Source organism: Rhinatrema bivittatum, chromosome 8 (genome assembly GCF_901001135.1).
Source record: "Rhinatrema bivittatum chromosome 8, aRhiBiv1.1, whole genome shotgun sequence".
In the NCBI taxonomy this organism is placed as follows: Eukaryota; Metazoa; Chordata; class Amphibia; order Gymnophiona; family Rhinatrematidae; genus Rhinatrema; species Rhinatrema bivittatum.
Window position 1 is genome coordinate 252,157,053 of NC_042622.1, and position 14,834 is coordinate 252,171,886.

The 14,834-nt window shown below is 43.7% G+C and overlaps 1 protein-coding gene across 1 annotated transcript in view; it reads left to right on the forward strand.

Annotated features, from left to right (window-relative positions):
- Window positions 1–14,834, forward strand: part of UHRF1 (ubiquitin like with PHD and ring finger domains 1) — a 499,879-nt gene that overhangs the window by 100,573 nt on the left and 384,472 nt on the right. The window contains exon 6 of the mRNA XM_029614586.1: window positions 8,844–8,953. Within this exon, the coding sequence (XP_029470446.1) occupies window positions 8,844–8,953 (110 nt within the window). The remainder of the gene's footprint in view (window positions 1–8,843; window positions 8,954–14,834) is intronic.

Sequence of the window (14,834 nt, forward strand, 5' to 3'; positions counted from 1 at the left end):
GACTTTAACCTACATGTAGACGCCGCCCCACTATCATACAACTGTGAAACTTTCCTCACCTCGCTCAGATACATGGGATTCACACAAATTAACAGCCCCACGCATAAAGCGGGACACACCTTGGACCTTATCTTCATTAATGACATCTCCATCCACTCCAAGCCCACTTGCTCCCCAGTCCCCTGGTCGGACCACCAGATCATATCTACGGTTCTAGAGATCAAAGAGCACCCACCTCAAACCTTCCCGAAAACCACCATCCAATTCAGGAAACCCTGCTCCCCAGACCTACTCAAAGAGCAGCTCTCCAAGGAATTAACGCATCTTGACCTCTCAGACGCAATCACAGCTACCACCTCATGGATCAATATCACCAATAATATCGCTGACCAAATCTGCCCAACCACCTCTAAAGTGCTACAACCCTCTCCAGACAACAGGAAACCATGGTTCACCCCTGAACTGAAGTCCATTAAACAAGAACTAACATGTAAAGAACAAAGCTGGAGGAAAAACCCTTCCACCACGACGCAAGCCATCTACAAATCCCTTCTCAACACCTACAGGAACACCATCCTCAGAACAAAAAAAGATTTTTATTCAAAAAAAATCCACAACTTCATCTTTGATTCGAAGGCACTATTTTCCTATGTATCAACACTCACCAAACCATCCCCTCCCATCATCCCAGACAACCAAGCACTTAAAGCCAGTGAACTGGCCAATTTATTTAAAAAAAAAAAAAATCTCCAACCTGACCGACCCTCTTACAACTCTCAACCTCTCGCCAATTCACTCTCTTGTGATCCTGCCACAACAAACCACAAGTCTGGAATCCTTCGAGACCACTACTTCTCTTGAGATAGAAAATATTCTCAGGAAACTCAAACCTTCCTCCCACCCTTCTGACCCATTACCGACGAACCTTCTCATCTCCATCCCGAATACCATTTCTAAACCAATCGCAGAAGTCATAAACATCTCTTTAACGCAAGGCATTGTACCAAACCAATTAAAACTTGCAATTCTCAAACCTCTACTAAAAAAAAACAAATTTGACACCAACGGATCCAGCTAACTTCCACCCCATAGCCAACTTGCCTCTGATTGCCAAACTGGAGAAAATAGTTAACAAACAACTCTCGGAATACCTTGAAGAAAATAACATACTCGCCCCGACTCAGTATGGATTCCGATTCCGAAAATCTCTAAACACTGAATCCCTCCTTTTATCACTCACAGACACCATCCTCTTAAACCTAGAGAAAAAACAATCCTACCTTCTTGTTCTTTTAGACCTGTCCGCGGCTTTCGGCACGGTTAAACACGCAATTCTTTTAGAATGACTAGCAAACATAGGCATCAAAGGAACTGCACTTAGCTGGTTCAAGTCCTTCTTATGCAACAGGTTCTTTAAAGTTAGGATAAAGAATCTCAACCGGTCCTCTGACTAGGGAGTCCCCCAAGGATCCTCCCTCTCACCCACTCTCTTCAACATCTACCTGCTCCTGCTTTGCCAATTACTCACAAATCTAAAGCTAACTCATTACCTCCATGCAGACTATGTTCAAATTCTCATCCCGATCACAGAATCCCTTCACAAAACTATGACCCACTGGAATGATTGCCTTCAGTCAATTAAGCACCTACTCCCCAGCCTTAACCTAGTTCTCAGTTCCAACAAAACAGAGATGCTCATCTTTCAAGACAATCACGCCCTGCTCAACCCACCAAGCTCTTCACCTACAACCCGAAACCTTAACCTATCACAGTTTGTTAGGGACCTAGGAGCCTGGCTGGACAACCAGCTAAACCTAAAAAAAATTATAAACACCACCACAAAGGAGTGCTTTTACAAACTGCAAGTCCTCAAAGCTAAAACCACTCTTTCACTTCAATGACTTCCGACTGGTGCTACAATCCATCATTCTATCTAAGATCAATTATTGTAACTCCCTCCGGACTTCCCGCCAACCCCATCAAACCTCTTCAGATGGTACAGAACGCCGCCGCCAGAATTCTCACCAACTCCAATAAGAGAACACATAACCCCCATCAAATACAGGATCCTCTTTAAAGTTCTCAAAATTATACACAAAGTGACACACAACCTCTCTCCTCTCTCCTCTCATATTAAGCACTCAACTGAAACCGCACACTTCATCCAGACCCATCAGAAGTGCATACAAAGGTACACTGTATGCCCCTCTGGCGAAAACAGCACTAAGGAAGCGGGCCCTATCTACAGCAGGTCCCCATCAATGGAACACGCTCCCCCCAGACCTACGACTTGAACCATGCCCCTCGGCTTTAAAAAAAAAAACCTAAAAACTTGGTTTTTCATCCAAGCTTTCCCTGACACTTAACCTTGGCCTTGGTTTAACATCAGTTTTGTTCTGTCCACAATGTACTCTCACTTAACTTTGGCCTTGGTTTAATAACAGTCCTATTCAGTTCCCTCATACTCACCCAGTGCAGTTGCGCATACTATAATCCAATGTACGTAATCTTTATACCTGTATACGAAACCCTCTTTTTTTCTATTGTATAAACTCTCCCATCTAGTTCCCTTCCCCGGTCCCCTGGACCGTTTCATATCATAGATTGTTCAGTTAAGTTCCTTGTACCAGCTCTTGTATTCACTTGTTTTATGTTCAAGTTGTAATAGTTCTTGTATTCACTTGTTTTATGTACTGCCTTTGAGCGAAGTTGTTTCTTGTAAACTGGGGTGATCTGTATCCCATACAGGAACTTCGGTATATAAAAGTTAAAATAAATAAATAAATACTATATGTTACCACCTATGTTGCCATTATTATATTTCCATGTAATTCTTCCTGTTAATACTGTTCTATGTAAACTGGCATGATGTACCTATGAATGTCTGTCAATAAAAAAAACTAACTAAATAAATAATTAAGAGACTATATAAGTGAGAGAGAAAAAGCACGTGTATATGTGAGCGATTGAGAGCCAGTGTGAGAGAGAGGAGAAAGTTGCAAGCAAACCATCCCTCCTCCTGCTAATTCAAAACAATCTCAGGGCACCTGGATATCAAACATTCCCAGGTATGCAGAGCAAACATTTTTTGTATCCTTATTTTTCATTACTGGGTTTTTGTGTCTGCTATTTTGAAATATTTTATTGGTATCTAGAAATTTTTGATATGAGTTTTTAATTATTGGCTATTCCATTCATCCGCTGTTTTGAAATAATCTGTTCTTTGTTAGTATGGTTTTACTCCTACTGATTTTATATTTCTTGATTTGTTTTCTTGCCTGTTTCTTATTTTCCTTTGTTTCACTGCATACAGAGACTCTGGCTTGTTGCGGTTTCCAATTCAGTTTTTGTCTGCATGATTCTAGTTATGCGTTTGGTCTCTTTATTCTTTGTTAGGTGAGGGTCAGCACATGTGATTCAGGTGAGGTTTTCTGCTGGCATGTAGTTTCTGTGTAGGGCTCTATAGCAGCCTGACTTGGTCCGTTTTCCTAATAGATGTATTGGTGTCTTAAGGCCTGGTGTAATATTTTCAGTGTTGCCTTTTCTTAGGTAAGATGGTTACTGTTAAGTGCTGGAAATTGGTGCTGTTTTGGTGTGGGATGTTTAATGTTTATGCAATTTCTGTTCAGACAGAATATGTATCTTTTCCTTATGTCATTCTTAACAATAAAAATAATACGGGACCTTTATTTTTTTTTTATTTCCGCCGTAAATTGTAATGAGCAGTGTGTCACACATGTGAGCGTGGTCTGTCAGGTGTGTCACGATGGGGAAAAAGGTTGAGAACTACTGCCCTATATGATCCATCTGTGCGGGGACCCACTCCAGTCTTATAAACATAGTCTGGAGAGGGTCCCTGCATGGATGCATTATATAGGGCATGCTCAGTGTGCCAAGTCAAAGTTCTAGAAACTGACATTTATTATTTATTTATTTAACAGCTTTTTTTTTTATACAGACATTAAAATACACATCATATCAGTTTACATATTAACAAAAAGGAGGAAATTACATTAAACAGGGGGGGGGGGGTAACAGGATAACTGATAGAATAATAAGTAGAAAATAGGGAGGAAGCGAACTTAACAGAAAGGAACCAGAAACTAGTGAAAAATTAAATATGGGAGGCAAGATTGCAAGTCTCCAGAATTGTTACAATATGTTTTCTGTACCATGTGTGAGAACTAACATCCTGCTGTTGTATAGGTAAACAACTCTGCTTTCCTTTTGGGTCCTGGGCCAAAAGTAGATGGCTGTTGGTGAGAAGAGTGTAGGCTGATGACAGCAACATTTTTCTTTTAGGCAGGTTCACTGGTGGGGGTGGGGGGGGGGGAGAGAGAAGTGATCATCTTCATTGGTCTATACATATTCAGCCCTCCCCTCCTCATGTGGTTGGTTCCAAGCCTAATGATCTGCAAGCAACCTTTTTTCTACTAAACATTTTATTCTAAGTACATTTGTTTATACCTCTGACATTTTTTTGACAGTAATTTTTAGATTGTGTGTGCGTGTGTGTATATTCCCACTTGGCCACTGATGGGATGGATGTGCTGGTGGATAGAGGTTCATGGGCTATTAATCCTTGTGGCTTTGGACAGGCCAAGAAGACCCAGATATTCAGATCAGTGAGACTAATATTTTATTATTTATTTATTTATTTGACATTTTTGTATACAGACATTCGTTAGGAACATCACATTGGTATGCTTCTCTTGATTCAATCCAAGATGGTGCTTTAGTGAGGCGAGCAGGAGCGTCTCTTTCCACTTACTCTTTTTTTCCCCTCGTGCAATGCCTCACTCTGCCTGAAAGCGAAAGGCAAGAGTGACTGGCTTCGGAAGCTTTCCCTCCCTTACCATTGGTGGGACCTATGGATGTTCATGTTCGTTGGGGAGCAGCCATACCGGGAGAGAGCTCGCTGGCCAGTCTTCGGGGGGGGGGGGAAGAAGAGCCCGAACAAGTCCCTGAGCTATTGACATCGTTATCCCTGGAGGAGAGGTCTCCACCTGTCAACCCCACGAAAAGACGCTCCCAATAGCCACGACGAGACTCTGAGGTGCTAGAGATGAGTACCTTTACTGAGTCTCTGCTGGAGCCCGTGACACTGGAGGAAGGCGTTTCAGATCCTTGGGGACTTGGGAGAGCTTGCTGCTCGAGCTGTTTTGCAGCAGGCAGTTGAGCTCATCTGAACACATACCTTTTGGTTTAACAGAGCTGGTAAGACCTCAGTCCTTTTAACCTAGAGTCTGGGACGCAATACATATTTTGAACTCAAATATTACAGTTAAAGTTAATTCTAGCATTAATACTGTTAAAGACCTGGATATTTGGTGAAAGACTGAGAGAAACTGGAGAACAAAGTAGTGCTGGAATCCTTTAAAACTAATCTTGAGTTCTACTATTACATAGCAAGCATTAATCAAGGAAAACCAGCTACTTCAGTTTAAATTAGAGAATTATGAAGAATCAAATGAGTGAAAAATCTACGATGCATTAATTTTCCAAAAGTTCAGCTTGTTTCATTTAAAGACATGTGGAGGGTGTATTAGAAATACTTAATATTCCGTGATCTACTTTCCCAATAATTTCTATGATATATTTCCCAACTGAAGAAATGTTCACTGGAGAGTAATGATATACAAGTTTTATTACCTCCTGAAACACCAAAGTTGGATATCTCAGCAGTTTTGGATCAGTCTGATGAAAATTTGGCTACCTTGATTGTCACTTTTTTGCTTGAAACTGATAGGGAATGGATCTTTAAAAAAATATTTTGCGCATTGACCAGAGCTTTTTCTGCACCATAAAGTTCAAATATTCCTAGATCTCTTAAGACAAACCCAGAGAAGATATCAGTTTCTGTTATTGAGGCCCAAAGTGCTTGAATTAGGGTCGTTACTTGATTTAAAATTTCCATGTAAATGTTTGATTAAGCATCAAGGGGCTTCTTATTTGTTTTTTCAACCTTCTCAATAACTTTTCTTTCTAACAAAGTTGGGGTTCAGTTTAGCTCTTCTCCAGCTTCTGGTTAATGAGTTCTTAAAGCAACAGTTTTGACCTCTTAAGATATGCTGACCTATTCTCACTAGTTTTGAATCAGTTAGATTTCTTTATGGATAGTGTAAATCTTGGATTAATATTGTGGGCTTGTTAGGTGGTATTTGAATTGTGTATTTCTTTTCTTTTCTTTTTTTTTTTATTGCTGCAATACATGTATTGCCTTTCAAGTGTATGCTTGATATATGTAAATGCATAAAATTAAAAAAAAATGTTTCTCTTGGGTTACCTGTTGAACAGAGCCTGCTCTGACAGGAGCTGGTCTTCATGACTTGGTCTTGAAAGGTTTGGTTTGTGCAAAAAAGGATATACAGCAGTGGCAATTTCAACCTGCTGAAACTTGCAATAGTTTTAGCCAGCTTATTTATTTATTTATTTATTTAACAGTTTTATATACCGACCTTCATAGTAAATAACCATATCGGATCGGTTTACATTTAACAAAGGGTATAACTGGAGTAACAATTCAAGTGAATGAAGATAACAATAGGTAGGAATAAGTCAAAGTTACAATCAACAGGGGAGGAGAACTTGGAAGCTTGCAACAAGCTGGAAGGAAGATAAGGCAGGAAGAAATTATAACGTATTACAACGTAATACCAAAGAGCATACGGGTTAAAGCTTAAAAGGTGCTTTAACCTGGAAGTTTAACCTAGAAGTTTCAGAGTCCATTGTTCATGAGTATAAATGCCAGGCTGGGTTAGATTATGTTTGCCAGGCTGGGTTAGCTTATGTTTGAGTCTAGCAGCTTTTTGATAGTTGCTGTCAATCTCTCTTGCCCTGGCAAGCTGAGATGTCTACTATTCTGAACTTTTTGCAGAGGGGCTTACAAAAGGGTCTAGCCCTTAATTATACCAATGTGCAGGTCACAGCCATTTCATGTATTAGAGGTCAAATTCAGGGAGCCTTAGTGGTGTCTCATCAAGATGTAGTGCGATTCTTGATTATTTAAAAGGATTTGTTCTCCGTTCAGGATCATAGTTCCACCAATGGGTTCTTAATCCAGTTGTGGTATGTCCTCCCATTTGAACCAGGCCTCCACATGTTTTTTTTTTGAAAACTGTTTTTAGTGGCCATTTATTTTGTGAGGCATTTTCCAAATGTCAGGCCCTTTCATAAGGAGATCCTTTTGGTTTTTTGGAAGTAGTCTCTGTTCGCACCATTCCATCTTTTTTGTCAAAGGCTTGTTTCATGTGAATTAGACTATTCCTTTCCCCAGGTCTTCAAGGAAGGAATGCCAGGAAAAGTCTCCTACATCTGAATGTTCACCAGATTCTTTTCAGATATTTGGAGGTGACCGATTTCAGGAAATTGGCCACTTGATTTGCAAGGGAAAGGCATAATCAGTCTGGCACACTGGATTATGAAGACCATATCTTCAGCTTGCTTAATCATGGGCAAGAAAGTTTCTGATTTATTGTCAGTGTTCGAGTCCTTGCACTGTTATGAGGTTGGCACAGCACAACTGGTGAACTCGTGGGGCGCAGACCCGCAGGAACTGGGACAAAGTCTCAATTTCACCTGAACCAGCTCCTTCCTCCGCAGGTCAAACCCTAGGATTCGTGACCAGCAGGACTTAGGCAAGAGTCCCATAGACTACAGATGGGGCAGATGACAGACAGGCATGGTTGAGGCTTAGGCTATTGTAAGGCACAAAGATCAATTCAAGGCAGTACAGGGCAAGAAGAAGCAGGACCAAGGCTGGAATGAGGCAAGATGGGATCCAGAGAACATGTACTACAAGGCAGAAGGACATGTTGCTGAGGTGCTGGCATTGAGCACGGCTGGGGTTTAAATCCCTAGCTGGCTCTGACACCATCCACAGGGGACGCTGTATGGTCCCTCCATGGGGCCTACAACATGGAAACTGGTGTGCACACGTGCCTTAGGGGAGGGAGCGCAATTGCGGCATCCTTGATACGAAGGAACCTTGGCACCGTTCTGGGTGAGTGAGGCTTGTCGTAGGAGGGCCTACGATTGGCCAAGTGTTACATCTACATGCTCATTCTACTAGAGTGCAGGCCTCTTCCTGGGCAGAGGTGTCCACAGTGACTCCAGAAGATATATGTAAGGTAGCCATTTAGTCTTTGCATTCCTTCACTAAACATTACAGTGTGGCTGTTGAAGCTAAGAGATGCAAATTTCAGAGCTAGTATTCTAAAGGCAGCTTTGCCCTCCCACATTTAAGGTGCTTTTGGTACTTCCCATGCATCTGGACTGGTATAGCAGGATAAGGAAAGTGAAATTTCTTTTCCTTGAATCCTACTACACCAATCCAGAACTAACATAGGAGGTCAAGGGCTGAGGCGGACTTTTCATGATGTTTGAATATTTCAGAGAGGTCATACTGTGTTGCTCTCAAAATTTCCAAGGCCATATTCTTCTGCCTCATTTAACTTTCCTGGTCGTTCTTATTGTTGTGGAAGAAAAATAGGTATTGAAGGTGTGTGGTTTTTTTTTTTTTTTTTTTTTAATGTTCATTTACTATTGGTATTAGCATACTGGCATCTAATTGTGCTGCACTGTTACTAATATCAGTGATGTCACTGAGAGTTTGTGTTGTCTGTCTCCATCTGCTGGGAGGCTGACATAAACCCATGCAGCTGGACTGGTGTAGCAGAACTTAGGGGAAAGAAATTATCAGGTAAGACTAAATTTACCTTCCTATGTTATTATGTAGTTGGACATGAACTTCAGTCTGCCTGTTTTTATTTCTCCAAACTGTTGCTATATTACTGGGGTTTGTGAAAGTCTGCCTTTTAATGACTATATTTTGCTTTTCTTAGAGATGCTGGGGATTCCTTGAGTGAGTGCAGGATTCACTTTGTGGATGAAGTTTACAAGATTGAAGAACCTGGTGGTGTTGCTCTTGTTGGCTCTGAAAGTCCCCAGAAAAGTGAGTAAATGTACTGTATTCTTGCATTAAAGCACCCACTCTGATAGCTTTCTGAAGGGTAAAAAAAGAATCCAAGCAGGAAAACTTGACAATCCTGAGTTGTAGTCTAGTTGGTACATGATCATAAATTCTCATCTTTATTCAACAAGTTCTGTATCCCAGGATTTTTTGAATCATTAGATTGCAAGGTCCAAGGCAGCATGGTCTTACTAGAGGTAGATCTTGTCAGATTAATCTGATCAATATCTTTGGGGGACCAAGTTGGATCGAAAGAGTGCTAGATGTTGTGTACTTGGATTTCATTAAGGCTTTGGATAAGGTTCCACATAGCCACTCCTAAATAAACTGAGCACCCTTGGTATGGGCTCTAGATTGACTGGATTAGGAACTGGCCTTGTGGGAGGAGACCCAATGTAGTGGTAAATGGAGTTTTCTCTGAGGAGGGAGGTATTACTAGCAGTGTGCCTCAGGGATTGGTCCTTTTCAAAAATTTTGTGGGTAACAACGGAAGGATTGCTTGGAAAAGTTTTGTCTTTTTGACAATGATACTAAAATCTGTAATCAGGTAGACTGCCAGGGAGATGTAGAAAACATGAGGGATCTAGCAAACCTTAAGGAATGTTCTATGGCAGTGGTTCCCAAACCTGTCCTGGGGAACCCCTACGAGCTAGGTTTTCAGAATATCCGCAATGAATGTGTGAGGTAGATTTGCACACATTGCCTCTAAAATGTGCAAAATTCTCATGCATATTCATTGCAGATATCCTGAAAACTTAACTCGTGAGGGTTCCCCAGGACAGGTTTGGGAACCACTGGTCCAGGGTCTGGCAGCAAAGATTTAATGGTGAGTTAAAAAAACCCAAAACAAAACCAGAGTAATGCTTTCAGCTGCAAAAACCCAAGGGGAAGAGAACAATATCTTTTATTTAGGTATTTTATATACAGTCGTTCCATATCAAGATCACAACGGTTTACAAAATTAACATACATAAGAAATTGCCATGCTGGGTCAGACCAAGAGTTCATAAAGTCCAGCATCCTGTTTCCAACAGTGGCTAATCCAGGCTGCAAGTACCTGGTAAGCACCCAAACATTAAGTAGATCCCATGCTACTTATGCCAGTAATAGCAGTGGCTATTCCCTAAATCAGCTTGAATAATAGCAGTTTATGGACTACTCCTCCAAGAACTTATCCAAATCTTTTTTTAAACCCAGATACACTAACTGCACTAACCACATCCTCTGGCAGCAAATTCCAGAGCTTAATTGAGTGAGAATTTTCTCTGATTAGTTTTAAATGTGCCACTTGCCAAGTTCATGGTGTGCCCCCTAGTCCTTTCATCCAAAAGAGTAAAAAACTGATTCACATTTACCCGTTTAAGACTTCTATCATATCCCCCTAGTTGTCTCTTCTCCAAGCTGAACAGCCCTAACTTCTTTAGCCTTCCGTTATAGGGGAGCTGTTCCATCACCTTCTATCTTTTGGTTGCCCTTCTGCACTGCAACTCTTCTTGAGATGCGGCGACCGACCAGAACTGTATACACTACTCGAGGTGCAGTCTCACCATGGAGCGATACAGAGGCATTATGACATTTTTCTATTTTATTCACATTCCCTTCCTAATAATTCCTAACATTCTCACAAGACAAGCAGGATGGTAGTCCTCACATATGGCTGACATCATCAGGATGGAGCCCAATCACAGAACACTTTTGTCAAAGTTTCTAGAACTTTGACTTGCACCTACTGGGCATGTCCAGCAGTGCACTGACCCTGCATTCAGCAGGGGGTCCCCCTTCAGTCGTCTTTTTTTTCCGCACAGCAGTAGCCACGTGGGTTAAGGAGCTCTCTGGAGATTCCTGACAGGAATTTTCCTCAAGGAACTTCAAAAAATTTTCAAAGAATTCTACCCGCGGTCGAAAGGTAAGGTTTTACCCTTATTGCGGTCGATTCCTTTCGAGTTATCCCTTCAGGGCCTACTGGCCATTGACTGCACGGCGGCTAAATTTTTGTCTGAGTCATGGCATCGGGTTTTCGTCGGTGTACCAACTGTACTTGAACAATGTCCATCACTGATCCGCATGGGGTCTGTTATGTGTTTGGGGTCCGGTCACAATGTCCTTACTTTCACCAAATGTGCCCAAATGACACCTAAGGGACGTAAGGCTCGTTTTAGAGAAGATGGACTTTCTCTTTCAGTTAAAATCCCCCAACTCCATCGATAGCTGCTTCGTCGTCTGAGCTTGTGCCATCCACTTCTCGCCAGCACCGGGACACTGCTGCTGTTCGACTGGCGTCGACGATTCCAAACGTGTCGATTGCCTCCTCAAGAAAAGGACCGAGGAGAACATCGTGAAAAACGTTGACACAGGCATTGGAAGGCTCAGTCCGATCCAGGCACATCCTCTGCATCGAAGTCAACAGAGCCATCGACAAAGAAGCCCCGTCCAGAAAAGGCCTCATCTTCTGTGACCGGGTCACCAAGGCGTTCCCCCCCACCTTCAGTGGTGCCAGGATCCACGATTCCACCTTCACTGGTGAAATCTCCGGCTATGCCAGTGCTGCCTCCTACTCCGGTGCCGGGGTTCCATGCCCCAGACTTCCGCGAGGAATTGGATTGGATGAGCCAAGAGGCCATCGGAAAAGCACTTCAGGGCTTCCAACCTCCATTGATGCCAGTACCGGTCCCCGAGCCGGTCACTGATCCGATTCCCGTAGCACTCGCACCGCTACTGGGTAGATTGGATGCATTGATTGGTGCCCTGCCTTCGATGGAACCAAGAGCACCGGTGGGTCCAGTACCTTCCACACCGATTCCATTATCTGATGAGGAAACACAGTTACCTATTCCACCATCTGGAATTTTACCACAAACTCGTCCATCGATGTCATCGGTCCCTTCGGTGCCTCAGACGATGCCGCCGGTTCCTCCATCGATGCGGTCTGTGCCTTGGCCTGGTCCTTCAGGATTAGCACCATTTCTCCCTGCTGGAGACCCACTAGGTGTTGGAGATCAGCCCTACAATCCTTGGACCGAGGATTCCTCCCATGATTCGGATGATCTCCCATCAGAGCCCTCTCCCCCAGATGAAAGACTACGCTCTCCACCAGAAGATCTGTCTTTATTATTAATTTCCTCAAGGAAATGTCTGAAACCATTCCTTTTCAGCTTCAGACGGAAGTGGACTCTAGGCATAAGATGCTGGAAGTACTCCAATTTCTAGATGCCCCTAAGGAAATCATATCTATACTCATTCATGAAATCCTGCTTGATCTCCTGAAGAGAAACTGGGAACATCCATGTTCGGTCCCACCGGTCAACCGCAAGACAGATGCCACCTATCTGGTGCAGTCAGCACCGGGGTTCCAAAAATCACAGTTGGATCATCTCTGTGTTGTTGAATCAGCCCAGAAGAAGGCACGACATTCAAAACCTCATTCCTCCATACCTCCAGGGAAGGAACAAAAATCTCTGGATGCTTTTGGCAGGCGTGTCTTCCATGGCTCCATGCTCATATCTCGCATTGCATCTTACCAGTTATCCATGACACAGTATAACAGAGACCTTTTTAAAAGGATCCAGGACTTCTCTGATTCTTTACCAGAGCAACTCCAGACTCAACTTCATGCTCTGGCTCAGAAAGCTCTAGATGCGGGAAAGCATGAAGTCCGCGCTGCATATGATATCTTCGACACGGCCTCTAGAGTGTCTGCAGCGGGAATTAGTGCCAGAAGATGGGCCTGGCTCAAATCATTGAACTTAAAACCAGAAGTCCAAGACAGGTTAGCAGATCTACCCTGTGTGGGTGATTAATCTCTTCGGGGAAAACATCCGAGAGACACTGGCGCAGTTGAAGGATCACCATGAAACTCTGCGCCAGCTTTCTTCTGTTCCGTCTGAGTTCCCGTCTGCCCCTAAGAGAACTTTCAGACGTGACTCTAAGCGGCCGGCCTACAAGCCAAGGAAGTTTTATCCTCCAGCTTCTAGAAGACGCCCTTCTAGACCTTACCAAAAAGGTCAATCCAAGCAGACTTGGCCCCAACAGTCTCAGCCAGCTTCTTAGCCTGGACCAGCGTCAGGGTTTTGACTCCTTCCTAGAGAGTGTAAGCCAACCTCCTCTTCCATCCTTACCGGTCGGCGGTTGGCTCTGCCACTTCAACAGCGCTATGTCCAGCATTGTCCAGGTGACCAAACAGCTCCGTCTGTCACTAGCCTGGTGGATGCACCACTCCAATCTCATTCAAGGCCTTCCATTTCAGGCTCCAGATCCTCAAATTATCTTAACAGACGCATCCAACCTCGGGTGGGGTGCACATATAGGCGACCTGCAGACTCAGGGAACCTGGACTCCAGAGGAAGCCAAAAACCAAATAAATTTCCTGGAGCTACGGGCGATCAGATATGCCCTCAAGGCCTTTCAGGACTGCCTATCAAACAAAGCCATCCTGATTCAAACCGACAATCAGGTTGCGATGTGGTACATCAACAAACAAGGGGGAACGGGCTCCTACCTCCTGTGTCAGGAAGCTTCACAGATATGGGCAAGGGCCCTTTCCCGCTCGATGTCCCTCAAAGCAACCTACTTGCCGGGAGTGGACAATGTGTTGGCAGACAAGCTGAGTCGCAATTTCCATCCGCACGCGTGGTCTCTCAACCACTCGTGCGGATGGAAATCCGCGGACATGATATTCCAACGTTGGGGTTACCCTCGCATAGACCTCTTTGCGTTGGTCCACAACCACAAAGTAGACAACTTGTGCTCTCTCATTCGCAGTCACCACTCGCAACCAAGAGATGCCTTCGCCCTCTCCTGGGCCAGCAGTCTCCTTTATGCGTACCCTTCACTTCCTCTCATTTCAAAGACTCTCGTGAAGCTCCGGCAGGACAAGGGATTAATGATTCTGATAGCTCCCCACTGGCCACGCCAGGTGTTGTTTCCAATCCTCCAGTACCTATCAGCACGCTGACACATTCCTCTGGGGAAGGATCCCCTTCTAATCATTCAGAACGAAGGGCATCTGCAACACCCCAACCTCCAAGCTCTGTCTGACGGCCTGGATATTGAAAGGTTAATACTCCAACCTTTTAACCTTTCAGAGTCTGTATCCTGAGTCCTGGTGGCTTCATGAAAGCCTTCAACGAGAAGGTCTTACCGCTCTAAATGGAAGAGGTTTATGGTCTGGTGCTCTTCCATGTCCATAGACCCTTTCACTTGTTCCACTGCGAGGTTCCTGGACTATCTCTGGCACCTGTCAGTTAGGCCTAAAAGCTTCCTCTATCAGGGTGCATGTTAGTGCAGTGTCCGCGTACCATAAGGGTATAGGTAATGTTTCCATTTCCACGTAACCCCTAGTATCACGTTTCATGAGAGGCTTGCTCCATTTAAAACCTCCACTGCGCCCTCCTGCCCCTACTTGGGACCTTAATGTGGTTTTGGGATGGCTCATGAAACCTCCGTTTAAGCCTCTCCACTCCTGTGATCTCGGCTATCTCACCTGGAAGGTAGATTTTCTTCTTGCAATCACGTCTGCTCGAGGAGTTAGTGAATTACAAGCATTAGTTACCTACTCGCCTTTTACTAAGATTCTGCATGACAGGATAGTGCTCCGCACTCGCCCTAAATTTTTGCCGAAGGTAGTGTCGGAATTTCATATTAACCAATCTATTATCCTACCTACCTTTTTTCCCAGGCCCCATTCCAACCCAGAACAGGCTCTGCATTCCCTGGACTGCAAACGTGCTCTAGCTTTCTATCTGGAATGCACGTCCGCCCATAGGAAATCCACTCAGTTGTTTATTTCTTTTGATACCATCAAATTGGGAAATCCTGTGGGTAAGCAGACCCTCTCGTCCTGGTTACCGGACTGCATTTCTTTTTG